Source organism: Amblyomma mixtum, chromosome 5, assembly GCF_055824585.1.
Source record: "Amblyomma mixtum isolate Tamu chromosome 5, ASM5582458v1, whole genome shotgun sequence".
Classification (NCBI taxonomy): domain Eukaryota; kingdom Metazoa; phylum Arthropoda; class Arachnida; order Ixodida; family Ixodidae; genus Amblyomma; species Amblyomma mixtum.
In genome coordinates this window covers 38808667-38828655 of record NC_143016.1, presented here as the reverse complement: position 1 = coordinate 38828655, position 19989 = coordinate 38808667, and the positions used below count along the sequence as shown (strand labels likewise).

The window sequence follows — 19989 nt, the reverse complement described above, 5'->3', positions numbered from 1 at the left end:
TCATGTCCCGGAGGCTCATGAAGCTGGCAGCCAGGCCTGCGGCGATGGCTTGCTTGGCCGGGTCCTCGGAGCTCAGCAGGGTTTCCCAAGCGTTTCAAGTGATAAGGTGCGCCTCGTTTCCTGCCAACACCTGATGAGTAGGGGCCCATATAAATAGGGTAACGGTGTGAGGGGTCCGTATCCCGCATGCAATTTTGGTATGCCCCTGTTGCCCATCGTTGTGTGTCCTGACTATCTCTCCAATAGTGGGCTCCGCGGTGGAAGTCCTGTTTGTATTCGTAGGTGTGGCGCCCTACATTTGCTGCGATAGGTTGTGCAGGATCGCCTAATGCGAGACGTTGTCGACAGATTTCTGCGACGTGCACGTGGTACGACGTGCCATCTGTTGCGCATGCCGTCACGATGGAGGTTACTGGGGTATTTGTTCTTAAAGCCGGCGTCGTCGCTTCGAAGGACGCGGTTTTGCGACGCGCCTCTTTTTCAATCTTTCCTTCCACGCCTCTTTCTACTCTCGTCTGTCTGCACGCGGCAGCAAGTGCGGCTCAGCCCGAGCCGGAGGACAGGCCCGTACACTTTCCTTCCCATTCTTCCTTCAGTTGCAACAACGACATGCCGTCACGTTATCCCACTATCGCGGGAAGATGCTAGTGCATTTACATGCGTTTTTGTGTTCATAAATGCGTATAACACCCCATAAATGTGAAATGGAACGGAAAGACTGCGAAGCTATTGTGGCAGATCACATATACTCCAAGTGATCAGGCCAAAAAATCCAGACAGAACAGTGCGGAATGTGGCTGCTGGTACAGGAGTGGTTTAATACATGACGCATATCAAGGATCACTTCAGTAAAAAAAAGTTGAACGAAAAAAATATAAAATTGGGAAATGTGTGCAGTCTCTGTACGTAGCGCGCACTTTTTAAATAAAGTAAGCAAGTTAGACTGCGTGTGTAGCTACATGGCGGTGGCATTTGATGTTTACACCGACTGAGAAATGAGATTTACTTTGAAGTTAAATACTACAGCGCATGATGTCGTCGTTTTACAGCTGTTCGCCGTTTCTTGGACTTCGGGTGGCAGAAAGCGCTGCGAAACGCCTTCCTGTGCTGGAAGTCCGCGCTGTTAAGTCACAAGTCGAAGGTTTTTACTGCAGCCTGGGGATAATTTGCAATCACCAGGTCAGAGGCAGATCTTCACGTGTAATTTATTGTAAAATAAGCTAAAAAGCCTTCCAGGCATGTGGTGAATAGAATATAAATAGCATATAAATATGTACAAACGCTCTGGATCACAGTAGCTGCGGATGCCTCGGTTGGATTCTTCTCAATATTGCGTTTCTTCGTAATTTTCACCTGAAAATAGCAGAAGAAACGTCACTCAGCAGGTCCTTGATCAGCTTGCTACAAACATTCTACGAAGCACTTGGTGAATCTTCATTTATTTACGCACAGTTATTCCCTACCAAAAAAGGAAGAAAGGAGTTCGTGTACGGGAGCCCCATATTTTTGTGGCATAAGTTATGGAGGCATCACGCATGCACATAGTCTTGCCATTCTGTACTGCTGACAATTTCACATAATTTCAGTCTGCTATTATTATACGTTTCCATGTCTCGCAAGTCGGTACAATTTCCATACCATGACAAAACACGCGTTCTGACGAACTTAATGCACATCTCTGTCGATGTAGTCAGGCAGAAAAAAGTCCGCAGTTCTTGGTACTTCTGCTGAAAATTTTGGAGGAACAAGTGGTATTGTGAATGAACAAGACAAAGAATAATTACGGGTAAGTGAGCCTGCACGAAAACACAGCTGAGCCACAGCGTCGTTTGTGATTGCTTTCATTGATTAATACATTTATAGTTCCGTGAAATCAAGTGCCAAGTGAATGCTATCACGGCTGCTAACTGATTTTATGTAGAGGAGGAGACTGATGGAGCCAATTTCTACTGTGGTCGGCAATTTGAAGGTTTAAACTGGCCATATTGATATCGTTCATATTTAAAACTGCGCGAACAAAAACAAGGACCGAGCAAGAACACAGTAACACACACAAGCGCACTGTGTTCTTGCTCGGTCCTTGTTTTTGTTCGCGCAGTTTTAAATATGAACGATTCAGACCAACTAGCCCGCCAGAAGATACTTTTGAACCATATTGATATGTCAGTATGCTCATGGCAGAAAGTTTCTAGGTTGATGTAGTACAGACGTTCAAATGTTCTAATATTTTTGTGCACTATTTGTAATGCGCGTGGACCAGGATGGTTTAGCTGTAAATTGATGCCGATATTCTTGTGAAGGTCTGAAGCAGCGAATTGCAATTTGTGCAGTGTATAAAGCTAGAATTGTGTCTTTCGAATGGAAGGAAGGACTCTGTCAGTCACTCGTTAATTGTCCCAGTGGTACTAAATAAGTTTGAGGTCACTTTGACGATTTTTATGATTTTCAGTGTTATTCACCATACAGAGTGGTTATTTCAAGTGGCGCAAAACTCTCATTCAAATATTACAGTGAGCCACCGCGGTGCGTTGATGATTATGGCGGTCAGCTGCTGCCACGGCGGTCGCATTTCGATGGAGGATGCTGTGCGATGTCAGTGCACGTGAAAGGACACCAAGTGGTCGAAATTTCTGTAGCTCTTCATTACGGCGTCCCTTATAACATGAGTCGTTTTGGGACGTTAAACCCCCATAAATCATGAACCAGAATATTGCAGTCTCCGGAGGCTCTGGAGTCGGCTGATGTGCGAAATAAAAGTTGCCGTTATGAAGCATAGGACAGCGCACAGGTGAAAAAAGTTGCCGCGCCGCCTGAATAGAATTTCGAGATACTGAGAGGCGAAGGGATCGTACGAGAACCACAGGACACGTAAATAAACTTCTCGTCAGAAAACGAACAAGTGACGCAAAATGAAGGAGGCAGCTGATTTCATTGTCAAAAGTGGAACTAAGCACAACGTAGCTAAAAATTATCCGGAGGACCAGCGTTACTACTCTTCCGAGGGTGCTTATCCAATCTGGTCATTTACATCATTTTCTTTTTTTCTCGCAACAACGCGCAGAGAAGTTCAGTGCAAGCGATTGATGCACGCAAATGGCACTCAATGACGCAAGTGGCTATGAGAACTTCGCCTCGCCGCTTTGATTTACCAATGTAAACGAATTTATCTGTTTTTCTTTACAGTGGGGTAGTATGTCTTCAGAATTTAAACTAAAGCTGAAAATGAGGGAGAAATGTGCCGACTTTCACCACAGTGTAGATGTATAACATTCTTTATCTGATCCAACCAATAAATGTCTTCTAAATGTCGTACAATTGAATAAACCTCAGATATGTAGACGTAAATGATTGGTTTGCTTTTATAAGGTTCAACGTCCCAGAGCAACTCAGACTATGAGGTACGATGTAGTGGAGGACTCTGGTTAATTTCGAGCACTTGAGGTTGTTTTACCTCCGCTGACATCGCACAGTACACGGACTCTTAGCATTTCGCCTCCGTCGAAATGCGACCGTCCAGTCGGGATCGAACCCGCGTCTTTCGGGTCATCAATCGAGCCCCATAACCCCACATGTGCTCACCTGTGAAACCGTCGACGAGTTTCCACTCCCGTCGCCTTCGACACCTTTTACAGCAGAGTGTGATTGCCCACGTCACTGTGAAGACAGCGTTGGTTACGGCGAACGCAATGTACAGCGGGTCGTACGAGCCCATCGCATCCCGAATGAAACCTGCGAATATAGACAAAAGAAGCCCTTTCGTAAAATTGCACCAACAATACAATCCCGGCTCACGTGCAGCACTTCACTTGCTTGAAGCAAATAAGTCAATTTCCGAGCGTTTCCACGAAAGGCTTAGCGCAAAACTCCATGATAATGCTTGTCCTCTACCTGACTAACGGTCGTAGTAATCTAAGCCGTACGGTGTGGAACAATATCAGCCTGAAGACAAGCTCAGGAGTTCAATCTATAGTGTAACCAATACAAATAATAAAACACAAAAACTCAACATTGCTGCCTAATGAAAAAATAAAAGAATGCTAAATCGTGCTAGTTGGCTGATGACCTCAGAAAAAGCTGGAAACAGAGCTTTGGACATATGACAGGCACACAAGAAAAGTCACAAGTGATTGCAAAGCGAAGTGATTTGTCATGTTCGTCTGCGTCCTAATTTCTGACCGCTGTTTCCCGCGTTTTCTCAGGTAGTGACAGGTTGCGATGTCTGCTTTGAAAACGTTCTCAAAAACGAGGTTTTATAGGAAATATTGAAGCATGAACGTTCCGGAATAACTACTCATATTAATTAATACAAGCTTCTAGCTTGGGTCGGCAGTGAAAACGTGTTTGTACACGTGTTTAAGCAGGAGCACAGTAGTAATAATTAAAAAAAAAGAACTTCAAAGTTGTCACATTGCGGATACCTTGGCAACGATGCGACAACGAACGTGTGCAAGTTTATTTGCAATTTCTACCCTGATTCAGGAAGTGAAGAAATTTTCTGCTGAGCAAGATGTCGGTGTATAAATAACTGACCAGGACAGGAACAATTCAGTTCGCTTCTCCGAAGGGTAAGAATTCCAGCATCCTCAGATTGCTGTTCACGTCAAGACGCCCAGGGAGTATGAAGAGCCCTCCTTTCTAATTATATGTAGCGGCGCGCAAAATTGCATTGAATTCATAGCGCTTTCACAGGCTGAATACATTGCGTATGCCATGGAGCTCAGCTGCTGAGCCCAAGTTACAGTCTCGGATGTGGGACCTACATATCAGGACACGTTAAGAAACTCCAGTAGGTCGAAATCTGTCCAAAGGCGGCCACTGCACGATGTTTTATAGCCCACAGTGTTGTTCTGGCATGGAAAAAAATGTAGCAACCAAATTGATACACTTTATGCGTGGCGTAGCGTGTCGATCTGACTCATTAGCAAACTTAATGCACCAACCTCCGGAAGGATTGAGCGAAGGTTTGCCCGTCAAGGTAAGTCGCCGTTATTTAGGTTGCAAGCATTGCGCTGTCTCCGAGAGTTTACTGGTTCCGTAGTAATTTGCAACATTCCAACTCTTCGAACATGGTGGCCATGTTTCGATTATGCCGGTCTTCATCACGTAGTAAGCAAGCGCTCTCTTTGTGAGGAAGTACTGTTTCCGCTCTTGTACACCCCAATTTTCGAGCTCACCGATGAGGGGCGGTCTGGCGAGGCAAATGATGCCCGCGATGAAGTTCGTGACACCAAGACTGAGGGGCAGTGAACGCTCGTCGAACAGCTCGGCCACCATGATCGTGCAGCCGAAGACGCGGCCTCCACCCATGAGGCCTGTGAAGAAGCAGCTCGTCAGGAGGACCCAGTATTGCTTCCAGATCGCCATGACGGCCAGGGAGACGGCTTGGACGGCGAAGCTCGACAGCATCAAGGCTTCGCCACTCAATACCTGCGGCACAGGCATACAGCAAAAGCAATATGCTGTTTCAGAATGAGGGGCGGAATGAAAAAAAAAAGCAAGTGAGTGCGACGCGATTTCGACGTCGTTTGTGAAATATCTTTTTAGCCTATTCGTGATGAATTCCCGGCGGAACAGCAACAGACACGGAGACGCAAACATGCGCACTGCAAAATAAAGTACAAGAAATCGCATAAAACTGCGAGACTGTCAGCTCTTAACTAAATCATTACGCTCGTGAAATACAGTATACGGGACGTGCAAAAGAGAACACGGACGTCTACGATAGCCACTCCTTCGTCTAATACCACTGATGGTGTGATTCTGGCGCGAAAATCAGGGCGCGCCTAAAGACTAAGTTGCCTCCATTATCTCTCCTGTAGTGCGATTTTTGTCCTTGCCCTTTACGCAAAGTGGTGACCATGCTGTACTAACAAGCTCATCAGGTGAAATTCGTGAATTTCTTCTGCATATCGAGAATCAGGTTTGGCCAGGGGCACGATTGTGTCACGTATCCAATGGTAATAGTTACCGTGCTTGAGGCACTCCGTCTTGCATGCAATGGTACGTTATCATCGCACTGCACAACCTTCATAGCATACCTTAAATTATTGCCTCACCAGACTTCAGAAAGTTTGTTTTTGAGCTACAAACGGGCTCGTACCCGAACCTACACGTACTCAGCAAAATGTATCCCACACAATACAATGACAAATGTCCCTGGTGCCAAGAAACACCCACGCTGTATTACATAACGTGGGCATGCCAGAAGATAGACGTGGTACCCGTTGTACCAAACCCGAGTGCGGAGCAATGGAAGGGAGTGCTCTCCAGCGATCGCCAGGTCGACCAAGCAGGTCTGATTCGGCGAGCACAACTGCAGCAGCATCCAGCGGAGCCCTGGACTAAGGGCAACCGACCGTTGCGCAAGAAGATGGACGAAGCCATCTGAGGAATGCGGAAGACAAGTGAATCTAGAGCTCAATAAAGTTCTTGACTCACTCACTCACTTGAAGAAAGTGTCTCACATCTTGGCGGACACCTGAACCGCGCCGTATAAGGAGGGATAAAAGAGAGAGTGAGAAGGAAGGAAGAAAGAGCTACCGTAGTGGAGGGCTGCAAAATAATTTCGACCTCCTGGGGATCTTTAACTTGCACTGACATCGCACAGCACACGGGCGCTTTTGCGTTTCGCCTCCATCGAAACGCGGCTGGGTTCGAACCCGGAAACTCCAGCTCAGTAGCCGAGCGCCCTAACCAATGAGCCACCGTGACAGGTCCAGTCTTAAAGCTGTTTGCCTTTTTACTTACGCCTTTCAGATCAAACAATTTTTTACGAGACAGCTCTTACTCGTGGAAAATGGTGTATATGGCATACAGGCATACAAAAGAAATAGTACAAACGCTGAGTAATCTGGCTGCACATTGCACATGCTGACGATGTCCTCAACCTATTTTCGACAATGCTGTGACTTCGGTGAAACCTGCTCCAGAAAAACTAAACGAAATAGTATCACATTAATTTCGTTCACAGGTGATTTAGTTGTTCACGTGATCATACTGTATGAAGCATTAAGAGAAAAAAAATTCTGGAGAAACGCTTAACGGCTTAGCGCAATAATCAGCAAAAGCTCGTATAGCTTTGATTTAATCGTTTAGCCCTGCATTTGGCTGTGAAGTCTACATCGTCAGTCGTAAGAGCAAGCCTAGCCATGCTCATGCGAATCAGGGAATGTTGATCTAGCCAGACGTCACCTCCAACCCACTTTTCCCTCTCGGGCTTGCCCTCTCCCTCCTCTAAACGTGGAGAGGAGGCTTTTCCTCTGTTCTTTTTGACACCTGCCCCGGTTGGCAGGTGGTGTTGTGTAAAGAATTTAACAGAATTAAATTAAAGTAAATTACTTAAGTTACAATAATTCAATAAGTAATTAAGGTCTTACGGCTGACTGTAGATTCCATGGTCTAATGAGGGTAAGAGATTCCATGGGTCTTTGGGTAAAGCAAACCTATAACGGCTTTCGCTGCAAATTTTTTTATCCATCTAGATGACAGCGTCTTACATCATAGCTGGCTCACGTTTGTTTCAGTGCACCATCCTTTCCATTTGCGCACATTTCACGGGCGTGAAGACCGACTGAATCCCCGATGGTTGCGCAGCTGTCTGTGTATCCTTGCTTGGGGTGTGTGTTACTGCTCCACAGTCTACCAACCGAGATTATGCCTGAACCATAGGCCGTATTGACGCCGTTTTCTCGTTGCCTGGGAACTGCCACACTTGAAGCTAAGAATTGTCCTTGAATGCATTCGTAGATATGAAGTAACGGATTGAAGCCACCAACAGCGCCTGGTAATACATAGCTTGGCTTTAACTAAGAGAGAGCAGGGGGATGGAATTCTTGACAGCACAAAACGAGCAAGGTGCGGAACGAAGGCTTAGTACGCTAGCCAGCGTTTCGACGAGAGGTTATGACAATTCGAAGACTCGTAATTAGAGAGGCAACTTTCTCTTGCCAACCAACATTGTGCCATGTGACGAGCGTAATACATTAGGTAAACTCAACGGTCACTTCCAGTTCTGTCTTCTGGATGCATAGTGCGCGCATGAAGCTCACCTTGAAGTCCAGAATTAATCCAGTGCCTATCCTGGACGCAAGGTCCCCCACGGCGCTAACGGTGACCAAGGCGACAGCTTCGTATCCGGCTAGGCCGTTGTCGGAACCGAAGTCGACGGCCGTCAGCAGAAACGCTGACAGGACGAAAATCGAGGCCGCCCGCGATGCTGCCACGTGCAGGAAAGGCACGGACACCATAGAGCGCAAGTGGCGCGTAAGCGTGGTCGAAGGTGTTGCTCTCTTGCCGAGTAGCGAGTCTGACTCGTGATGCCGCGGCACAGCTGGCGTGGGCCTGCGCAGAAGACACCCGCATTTACCTCTCGCGACTTCACAGACTGAGCGGATAATAAATTTCCTCACTTGCAACAATTATTCTGAGCAGTTTCTGGCAACATACACAGGCTTATTGCTTTCTCAAGGCAGTTTGGCACCTCGAGACTGTAGAATGATACCAACCAAAACTATAGCGCACGTAGTGCGTGATTAGAAGGGATGGTGTCCAGTGATTTACTTACACGACCACCTGTTTTTCTGTTTTTCATTCGTAACAAAATTTTTACACATGACAGGGAATTTTATTTTATATAACCGGAAGAAGGGCATATGCACGAAGGGACACATCGTTCATGGCTGGCTTGGGGTGAAAGAAAGCTTGACTTCCACACGAAAGAAAGTTCAGGCTGGAGGCTTCTTCAGAAATGTAGCCCTCATACGTGTTATGCCCAGAGGTCAATTACTCCAGCTAGTCCTAGTGCGTGCTGCAGAGTCGCCGAAAGGAATCTAAAGGACTACTAATCTTGCCTCATCGCTCTACGCCTTCTCCAGTCAGAGAACAAACGACGTAGTGTCCCAAAAAAATCGAAGATGCTGCCAGCGCTGTGTTTCTCAGAAACTAGTCCAGCCAACAAACATCGGTGGCTTTCTCATGAGCGCTCCTTTTGGGCCCTTAACCAGGTTTTGTCGTCAGAAAGAAGACCCCTTCCCGCTAAGCACGTGAAGGAGCTGCTGAGCATCATCGTTGAGGGTCCGGAACTGTCAGGCGCCCGAGATGCCACTGATAATGATCGACGTGTTTTAGTAGTAGTATTAATAATAATAATAATAATAATAATAATAATAATAATAATAATAATAATAATAATAATAATAATAATAATAATAATAATAATAATAATAATAATAATAATAATAATAATAATAATATTAATAATAATAATAATAATAATAATAATAATAATAATCTTTATTCGAACATCACGTCATACCTGATGACAGGGGCCCGGAGTAAAAGCTGCCCATTGACAGGCTGATGTAATTGTTCGGAATGTGGTGAAAAAGCGCACGTATATTTGTGGTGGTTTAGTTTCTTTTATTACCAGGAGGTTGCTGACCCGAAGGACGCGGGTTCGATTCCTGCCGCGGCGGTCGAATTTCGATGGAGGTGAAATTCTAGAGGCCCGTGTACTGTGCGATGTCAGTGCAAGTTAAAGAACCCCAGGTGGTCGAAATTTCTGGAGCCCTTCTCTACGGCGTCTCTCATATCCCGAGTCCCTTTGGGACGTCAAACCCCATGAACCATAAACCTATTACCAAGAGGTACATAAATTCTCACTTGGTTTATGTTTCCTTTAGTTGTTTTTATATGGTGTGTAAAGTGTGTAAAGTGCCTGTGTTTGCACATATTTAGCCAGTGGTGTGTAGCAGCCATAAATTCTTATCTAGATGTGTCGGTATACATTGTTGAGCATGGAGTTGATCTGTTATACCTCGTGCACGGGTGCGCCTGTTCAAAAACGTTTTACACGCCTGCGTTACGCGATCGGCGATGAATTGCAAGTTTTTAAAAACTATTTATTGCTAGTAGTCTGAAATGTCGCGTAGTTTCTCGACGCATTTGATGTAATCCATGTTGTTTGATCTTGTCTGTAAATACGACTTTAGCCCTTGTGTAAATTAAACTGCTCGCAATCTTTGTCATCAGTGTTGTAGTCATAAATGCTGCTAGTGCTACGCGAAACATCGACAGAAGTAAAAAAATAGGAATGTCTACCACCTCATTTATATTCAGCACTCCCCCCTTAACAAAAAAATTTGAAGCGCCCATCTTATTTCAATTCCTGGATAAACATTTGATAGCGTCGGACCACCGTGAAAGTAGAAATTAATGAAGAAAAAGAGTACGCATTGTGTGATGAAGCATTTCTGAATTTTCGAGTGCGACCTGTAATGGTGCTTACTTGGGGTATTACGACCATGCGAATTTAAGTAGATTTCGGCGACCTCAGCACAGTTACAGAGGCAAATTCGCGAGCACTCGGTACATTTGAACCGAGTGGCTTCAGCCGTTTTTACTTTCCATCAGAAACAGATTGGCTCGGGTGTATATATTTGTGGGTTAACTGGTACATATCCTGTAAAGGAAACGAGCTGCAACAGGCAGGGCGAAGGGTCGAAGCACGAAAGACCCGGGTGTCATTATATGGCAGTTATATGCTGCACTCATTGCTCACTTTTTGAGCGCCTGGATGATTCGCTCATTTTTGGGACATTAAACATGCAGATCGGCCTTAGATGCCGACAGTTAGAAAATCTCATACAGCGACAATCTCGCACGGTGACACAACCTCATACCCTCACACAACCTTAACAACCCCAACACAACCTCAACAACCTCACACGGTTAGACAACGTCACACGAAGGCACAACCTCACCCGTTGTTACAATCTCACCCGGTGGTACGACCCCGCCCTGTGACACAACCCCGCCCTGTGACACAAACCTGCCCTGTGACACAACCCCACCCGGTGACACAACCTCACAAAGTCACGCAACCTCGCAAGGTGAGGCAACCCCACACGGTGACACAACCTCACCCGGTGAGACAACCTCATGTGGCTAGTCTTCGCAAGGTCAGCAAACCTCACCCGGTCAGGCGTCACATGGTTTCATAACGCCACCCGGTGAGACAAGCTCACCTGATGAAACAACCTCACCCGGTGACACAACCTCACCCGATGAGGCAACGTACCATGGTGAGGCAACGCCTTTTGGTGAGACAGTGTCACAGGGTGAGGCAACGTCACGGCGGTGAGACACCTAACACAGTGACTGAGAAGGGCTCACCTTGGCATCGTAAAGGATTCGACAAGGCTCTTGGAGCAAGACTGCGCAAACGACGCCTTCTGAAAGCTGCTGCCTCGGCGGCGCTTGATGTTTGGCAGAGGCGGCATGGAAGCCTCGGTATCGGCCCTACCAGAGGTGCTCTCATCGGCCCGCGGAACCCGGTCAACGAAGATGCACCCGAAGAGCATGTTCAGTTCCAGGGCGCCCAGTATGATCAACGCCGTGGGGAACTCGAAGGCTTGCCTCAGAGCTTCGACGATGAGCGGTGACACGAAGCCGGACGCGGCGGTCACGACAAAAAGCAGCCCCATGGCCGTACCCCGGTAGCGCACGAAGTGCCGGGCCACCACCGTGAACGGCAGCAGCTCCTCGCAGGCCACACCCAGACCTGTAAATGGGTTGATCCCGAGAGGTCATAGATCATCGCGAGTTAAAGCAGGTTATACAAATGTGGTTAAAATGAATAAAGTTAATTGACTACTGGTGCGTGATTGCAAGAAAGGTATACGACGGAATTTCATAAGAGTGTGGTCTGTGTCACAGCCATGACACCAACAGCGATCTGCATTTCTGGCGAGAGTGGCAAGTAAGAGTGATGCGCTGAGACATGAAGGGAAAGTCGGTCGACCAGAAGAAAATATTTATGGGATGACCAGACATTTGACGATACAGTTCTCCGAGAACAGTAGGATTTATCCTCGATAATTACTCTGATGTTTTTACTCTAAGCCTTGGCTACACACATGGGCCGTCCAGCAGGCCCGGGGTGCACTCGAAAAGCATAAGCCTTACGAACTACCACAAACGCGCCGAACTGGAGTAGTGCAGAGTAGTGCATAACACTAGCATAACACTAGGTGGGCAGGTGGTAGATGGGCGCTTCTCGGTGTGCAGTGTTAAATCGGTGGATGGCGCTTTCAAAGGGGGTAGGGTGGAACAGTGGATTGCGGGTGGCGGTGTGTGGGTGGGCGCCACAACTTGGGGATGCGGTGGGGAGGGGCTGTTAAGTGGTGTCTCTTGAAGGTGAAGGCTTCTCGCTTGGGCTGAAGGCTTCACTTCAAACGACACCAGATTTCTGAGGTGGGGTAAGGGGTCCAGTAGCACGGCTTTCGCAGTAAAACAAAGTGTTTTGCCACATAACTTCAGCTGCTGAAAAGAACCAGAGGCGGCCTACTCACATAACTCATGATACTAGCATCGCCCGAAGGGTTGTGTGAACTCAAGTGCAAGAGGTTAGAATGCTACTGTGAAACATCGACGTAAGGTTTAGCAGAGCAGCATATCCCGAATGTTGTGTCTCTCAATCACGTGTAAATGCTCGATTGGTTGAACTTCTGGTTTATTTGCTCTAAAATTTTAGACACTCGCAAGTTACCCTTGCTGTGTGGTTGAATGTAATGTGATGTTTTTTTTTCGCGCTGCTCTGATTTACCAGAAACGGCACGAGTCGTCTTTGGTGTCCCCTAATTTAAAACAGAACACAATAAGCCTCCGCGGCGCTCTGGCATGCTGATGCAGAAATACACTGCTGCAACACCTTGCGCGACTTTGCGCGACGCTTAGTGAAACGCTGCGCTTTGTGTGAACATCACTCGAAGTTAACACGTGGGTGATCCACTCTGCCTTGATCGGCATGTCTTAACACACAGAAAATAATGTTGAGCGACAAACGCGACCCTACCGTTCCGGCATGCACAGCGCTGATTTCGTGCCGACACTGACTTCTCAGCATTTCATCTGTGCTGCGTAGTTGCTTAGTGACGATAGATGCTCATGATAGGAAGCTGCCGCTGTCAGGCTAATGTATTTTGGGGGGTATCGCCATATGATTCCTGGAAAGCGTCGTTTTACCCCTTTTCCAATGGCAGCGCGTCTGCAAACGCCAAAAGCAGACGACAGACAGGCCACAGCGCGCGGAGAAACAGCATTAAGATCTGCGCACTCTCCTGAATGTTTGATGACAGATGGCATGAAATGCATCAATCAGAAAACACGAAATCAGCAGTATGTATTCGAAAATTGCGAAGTGTAAGCCAAGAATGCACTTATCCATTAAAAAAAGTATGTATCAAAGGAAGGAATGGTACCGACATCTGTAGATGTCGTCCCTTTCTCAGGACTCTAGAACTTTGGTATAAGCAGAGCTCAGTCCTGCTAATGGACTCACCGTACAGGCCGCCGTAGAGGAAAATGACGAGCCCCAGACTGTCGGCCAGTGCGCACGCCATTACAGGCAGTGCGCACAGCAGGGCACCGGCCACCATAAGCATCCGTTCCGACAGCCAGAGGCCGAGCAGGCCGTAGAGTGGGCCTGCGGGGAACAGTCATGACGAACGCTTAAAAAAATGGTTTGGTTTATGGGGTTTAACGTCCCAAAGCGACTAAGGCTATGAGGGACGCCGTAGTGGAGGGCTCCGGAAATTTCGATCCCCTGGGGTTCATTAACGTACACTGACATCGCACAGCACACGGGCCTCTAGAATTTCTCCTCCAAAGAAATTCCAGCCGCTGCGGCCGGGTTCGAACCCGCGTCTTTTGGGTCAGCAGCCGAGCACCATAACCACTGAGCCACCGCTTGATTAAACTGAATGCGACGTACACCCCCCGTCAAAAGTATACCGCACAAGGGGTTTGCTTGTGAGGCCTGCGGTGAGCCTCGTTATGCATCCTCAGCGACCGTAATCTCTCGAAAGAGGAATGGCTATTGCGTCCTCAATTTTCCCAAGCTTTGGGCTGTTATACGTGCTAGGAGGCCCCGCTAAACAGCTTAGAAGCAAATCCCTTGGGCTGTATACTTTTCGACAAAAGCATTTGTTGGGCGAGTTGGTGTTTTTGAAATAAACCTTAAACCAACCATCCAATAAACCTTAGTTGTGAGTCAGCGCTGTGTGGTGTCCCTTCTTCATCTCTGTCCTGTCGTTTGCGCTGTAGTTATGGATCATCTGTATACTTTTGACGGGGGCTGTACGTGCACTAGCCCAATAGGTGCGAGACGTGCCCGGAATTTAACAATACAGAGCATGCCACTTGGTTACATATATAACCAGCCGACAGGTGGGAGTACTGCCATACACTTTGGATTTCAAGGTTCTCTCCACCCATTTGCCGTCTTCCAACAGCGCATGGCCGAGTAGCCCACTTTACAGACACCTACGCTGATTCAGACTTCCGCCAAATGCGGGGTACAATCCATGAAGAGCCTTCTCTTGCCTGCAAGGGTGGACCACCGTTACAGTTTGTTATGATGGTGATAGGAGTCGACAAAATGTGGTGGAATGGGAACAGTTCAATAAGTGAACTTCACTCCCGATGACATCTGTGCGCAATAGACACCCCATCAGAGCACGGCTGCTGTGGTGATTTTATTCACGAACCATTAGAGAGCACCGTTTATTTTTTTTCAGTAAGTTGCTGCGAACTAGTCTTGAAGAAAACTGGGATAATTTGCATGAAGCAGGTCTCGACGGACCAAAGTCATTTGGTGTAAAGGAGGAGCGTCGGACTGCTGAGTTATTGCAGTCTGGTACCCTCAATTTCGACAAGATATCGTATGACTGGACTGAGGTTCCTGCATAAATCTTGTATATTTGCTCTGTGGTTCCCAAGAATATCAATGTTTATAAGACCATCTAGGGACTTCCTGGCGCCGCATCAGTGTTCGTGCCTAAATTTCTGAGATGGAAATTAAGATGCCGTACCGAGAACAAAATCGCGTCTACGGGAAGCACATGGAGAACGTGGGATATAAATTCGCTATAAGCTGGATCACAAGATGAGGGGGAGTGCTGATACTAACTGAGGGATGCAGAATCTTATTTCGAACAGGTGAATTTAAACTGCGGATTATTTGGCCCCTTTGTACTGTATTAGCGTGGAGACCTTCCTTCATGAGTGAGAATCTATTTCTGAGAATCTGCGTGCAACTTCCAGTAATCATGCACCTAACCGGGAGCGTGGTGACATCGAGTGCTCATTCACGGGAACCCTTGCAACAAAATCTGTTCTCATGGAGAACTCTGTTCTTTAAAGGTGGCATTCACTCTTGCGTTCATTTCGAGATAAAACCGGCCATTGCAACTTACTGTCGCAGAAAAAACCCGTGCCAATTTCTTCCTGGGGCCCCTGTGTGTCATAGCGTGCACGTAAGGCATAGTTGAATTTTAAAAGGAACGTTTTGCTAGCATCGCGTACAGCTTCAAATGAGCGACAAGATTATTTTAATTGAATAAATTCCTCACACGCATCGACAGGCGGAGTTACATGTTAAAATTCGAGAGCGGTCCTCGGCTGAATATTATTTAACTGACCGTTTTTTTTTCTAAGTCGCAGTGTATACTCGTACCTAAAAGCTGCGACATGATGAGTGCGACCGTAAGGGGCCACGATGCTTCCTCCCTGTTGACGTGCAGCATGCCCATGAAGCCCAAATACAGGATGGACTCGGATTTAAAGAGCATCATGCCGAAGAAGACATACACGGCCGCACAGGCCGCGACCGGCCAGCAGGCCCGAGAGTCAGGCAGCGCCATTACAGGCGCGGGTGCTGTCAGTATCACAGCCCTGAAGATGCAATTGCAGGAGCGCCGGTTGCTGCCTGCATGAGAGAAGAACGGCACACGCTATGGTTATCAAGCGCCCAAGTTGATAGACGCCAAGCATAAATCAAGGAACACATTTCCTTTACTTCGAAGTTGATAACTGGATGTCGGGTAGGGTGAAGGCCCGCCTTGCGTGGCAGCAAGGTAGCAGTGATTTCCGAGCTGCGCCACATTTCGCGTAATTTTAGCTCAGTGCCCATTACCGTAAAAATGACGTTGTCATGATTATGACACTTTAGGAGTGAAGCGCTGTCAGCGACACATCACAAAAGTAAGAATTAGCAATGTCAGGCGGAGAAACGTCACTGAGCCCCACATACTTGGGCGATGATTGGAGTGCGGATTTGCTAACAGGACTTTCAGAATTGGTGTAGGAATCCGTGTGTATCGAAAGTGATAGTTTAGATGCTCTCTAGCCCAAAAGAATACGCTGCGGGGTGGGTGATCGAATTTAGATGGAGGCGAAATTCTAGAGGCCCGTGTACTGCGCAACGTCAGAGCAGGTTAAATAACCCCATGTGGTCGAAATTTCCGAATCCCTTCACTACGGCGTCCCTCATAGCCTGAGACGCTCCGGGACGTTAAACCCACATAAATCGAATCAAATGAACTTGCTCAAATACGGGGGGTGCGCAGATAACGATTCTGAACATTAGAGAGAATCTTTTCTCAACATCATGCCTCCTTCAAGCATGCACAGCATAGGAGAATAAAAAAAGAATAACCGCAATAAGCGTGTAGTTAACAATGTTCAGTAGTGTGGCTTTGTTGGCTTGTTGGTTCATAGTCGGTTGTTCACGCTTTGGCAGAGTACCGGCGTCAAAATCGCATGCAACGTACCTTAAACCGACCGTGGCGCCGTGCACTGGAAGCTGGAAGATGTGCAGCCAGGGGAACCGCTGACGAGGACGTGCCGCGCAGAAGCTCTTCGTAGTGCGTCGTACTTACTCCAAGGCGTCTACGACTAGTCCCTGCATACGATTCATTATTGACGACACATCGCGACTTCGGCGTGGCGTCTAATCCGATCACGGCTGGGGCTACCTCGTCCTGGTGAAGTGCAGGGTGTGTTGTGAGACGCCAGCCAGAGATATGTGTGCCTTATGAAAACGCCTGGCCGCTGAAGCACTCAAGCTTGACCTACCGATTGAAAAGTTGTATGTATTTCTCGGCCGGGAAAGCACCAACTCACTGGTTGCACCCGGCCGTTGTACGTGTACGGTCTTCGAGAGGCGATTATCAAGTCGAGGTCATTTTATCTCTTCAAATGACCCTCAAAATTAGAAAAAAAGAAGCAAACAGGAAGAAAAGTCAGCAGACATGACAACAACAATCTAGTCAGAACCGGCTTGACTTGGGCGGCTTGACTTGGCGCAGAGCTGCGGAATGGTATCAGCAGCCTGTCGGATCCAATTTATCGCGACGAGACGCGTATGTACGTGGATGTGGGGGCGCTTATCAGGGTTGGGGTGGCGGCGTAGGGCACTGCGGTCCTAGTCCTCTCAGGAAAAACCCAGCTGTAGTCAGTCGCGGCACTCAGTCAGCCCGTGTTAGCTACTCGGACGTACAGAATTTTTATGTGGTTGCATAATCAACGATGGCTGTGCGTTTCCGCTTCAAAGAATTTTTTCAAAACATATATCGTCACAAATCGCAAAAAAGAACTAATGTCACTTCCAATAACGCAAGAAAAACATCAGATTCTCGTTTTTCAGTCAAGCGGAAGCGACCAAACACAGCTGCCTATGGTCACAATTTTTTCAAAATAACAAGGCGAATGAAGTTGGGTTTATTAGGGTTCAACATCCCAAAGCGACTCAGACTATAAGGGATGCCGTAGTGAAGGACTCCGGAAATTTCGACCACCTGGAGTTATTTAACGGGCACTGACATTGCACAGTACACGGGCCTCCATAATTTCGCCTCCATTGAAATTCGGCCGCCGCGGCCGGGATCGAACCCACGTATTTTGAGTCAGCAGCCGAGCGCCATAAACACAGAGCCACCGCGGCGGGTGCAAATGAAGTGCGCTGTGTGGCATATAGCTTGGGTGTACAGTCGTCTCCAGATGTGATGTTGCAGGAGTGCTTGTTACCGGGTGGTGGTGGTGAAAACATTTATTAAAAAGCGACAGGAGGTATGTTTGGATCAGCCCTTAAGGGATCGATTCTTACAAAGACTAGGTGGAGGTCCCTAGTATGGGACCCCAGTGGCGGTGGCCACCGCCCGGGCGCGCCCGACTAATACATGTTGGGCCTGTAAGTCGTGGCAGCCGACCAGGGTCGCCTCCCAGTCCTGCCAGGTTGGGTTGGGGATGGGGGAATAGCTGGGTTGGAGGGGCAGGCCCACACCATGTGATAGGTGTCAGAAGACACCGCACTACAGTGCGGGCAGCTGCCGTTAAAGGAGGGGTCAAAATGTTTTAGTGCTGCCGGGCACAGAAATGTATTGGTGAGAAGGCGGAGAAGGAGCCGCTCATCTGCCTTCTTCAGGCCTTTACATGGGCGAGGGTAAATGCGATGCCTGTCTTGATAATAGGTTGTAATATCTTTGAAAGTATAGATCGGATTAGGATCGGGTTCCTGATCGGAGGAGGAGAAAACAGCCCGGTGAGAGAACTCGCGGGCGGCTGCGTCTGCTGCCTCGTTTCCTGCCAACCCCTGATGAGCAGGGGCCTATAATTACCGACTCGCGAGGGGCCTGTCGGAACGTCGAATAAGGCTGCACTCCCTTCCTAGCCTTTCGAATCTATCAAAATTGCATACGGGATACGGTCCCCGCACACTGTCACCTTGTTACCGGGTGGCGTGCGCGTGGAGGTGTAGTAAATGAAGGCGTGGTTGGCACAAATCAAACTAGAGGCTTCTTTGAACTGGTGCCGCGTGTAGAGGTCTCTATAAACTACTGCGTGATGTTGCTGTGAAGCGAAATGAAAAATCATAGGCAGGACCAGTCAAGAACGCAACATTTTACGCTTTCTGGGGACGTCCCATTCAATGTAGTGCTCTGAGAGCCAGAACAGCGGGGCCGTTGCGCCTCGGCGATGAGTTGAACCTAAAGATGATAGATGAAATTTCGTATTACCGACTATCGTAATCGTCTGTCATTCTTTTTTTCTCCGGCAGACAGGAATGAAAAGCTGTGGCTGTTGTTTCTGTTTAAACTGCGTCGAAGCTGAGATCTTCACATCGTCCGACTTCACCAAACGTAAGTGAAATTTCGTATTACATGCTCAGATCTTGTTCGTTATCGCTGCTTTAGATGCTCTGTTATGAAGAAGAGAAAATTTGGCAAAGACTGCTTACGAGTGAGAAGGCGAAAGCCCGCTCACTCTGTGAACGGAGTCGTTCACTGTCCATAGCACACGATCGCACACAACCGGCCGCTATGACTACTTGCGGTGAATCTGGCTTGGCAGAGGGAATCGCATGCATTGCGGCGCAGCCGGCAACGTGCTACCTCTACATGACTGTTCGAATCCGCCGCCGCGCGCTGCGGCGTGACGTAACCTGATGCCACGCAGCTTGCAATTCTGCCTCTAAACCGCCTGCGCGACGCCGGGCTAATTTCGCGAACGCAGTTGCCGGATAACTGAGCCCGCACACCCCTGCCTTACCAGCTGCCTCATCAGGTCGCATACGGATGCGCCGACCGTCTTCTTCAGGACTCAATCTTTTATGGCTTCCATCGAGTGTTATCACACTGAGACGGGTTTCGCTCACTGATCTCCACTAGGGGTGCTGGATGCCGCATCGGGCGCCCGAAAGTGAAGCCACCGGAAGTAAGCGGCCTTGTCCCGGAAGTCAGCCTTTGGCAGTGCATGAAATCGGACCTCAGCACGGTTTTTCAGTTCCAGTTTTGTTTTCCCACTTAGCATTTCGTCTTTTCGTCATTCTCGTCTTTTTACATGACAATGCCGACCTGTTGCGCCGTGAACTGAGTGAGGAGACCAGCGAAGTCTTCGGGAAAGAGGTTTCAAAAATAAGGGTCCATTGCATCGCAATGGGACGACACTAGCAGACGACATGACGTCGCTTCACGCAGCAAGTATGGAGCCTCGTCTACTCGGCTCGGTGTCGTCTCGTTTGCCTAGCTTCGCCAACTCTGCTCTTTACTGTGATGTTTGTTCCCACGCTCAAGCCCAAGTTATGCTATCAATGGGGGATAAATATAAGAAAGAATAGGTTGAAACATTCACCAGGCAGCTTACTTTGCAGCG

General features: G+C 47.9%; 1 protein-coding gene across 2 annotated transcripts; it reads right to left on the bottom strand.

The window, feature by feature from the left end:
- Positions 1-792: 792 nt before the first annotated feature.
- LOC149341835 (monocarboxylate transporter 7-like) lies at positions 793-17000 on the bottom strand. 2 transcript variants are annotated; one of them, XM_089544069.1, is made up of 8 exons: positions 16611-17000; positions 15515-15766; positions 13340-13483; positions 11173-11560; positions 8049-8340; positions 5175-5427; positions 3580-3729; positions 793-1353 (listed from the first exon to the last, which is right to left on the bottom strand). In XM_089544069.1, exons 2-8 carry the CDS (start codon positions 15699-15701, stop codon positions 1325-1327), a joined length of 1443 nt encoding a protein of 480 aa, XP_089400195.1. In that variant the 5' UTR covers positions 15702-15766; positions 16611-17000; the 3' UTR covers positions 793-1324. The 2 variants fall into 2 exon arrangements, with proteins under 2 accessions (XP_089400195.1, XP_089400196.1); XM_089544070.1 differs by lacking the exon at positions 15515-15766 and having other exon boundaries at positions 16611-16999.
- Positions 17001-19989: the final 2989 nt, after the last annotated feature.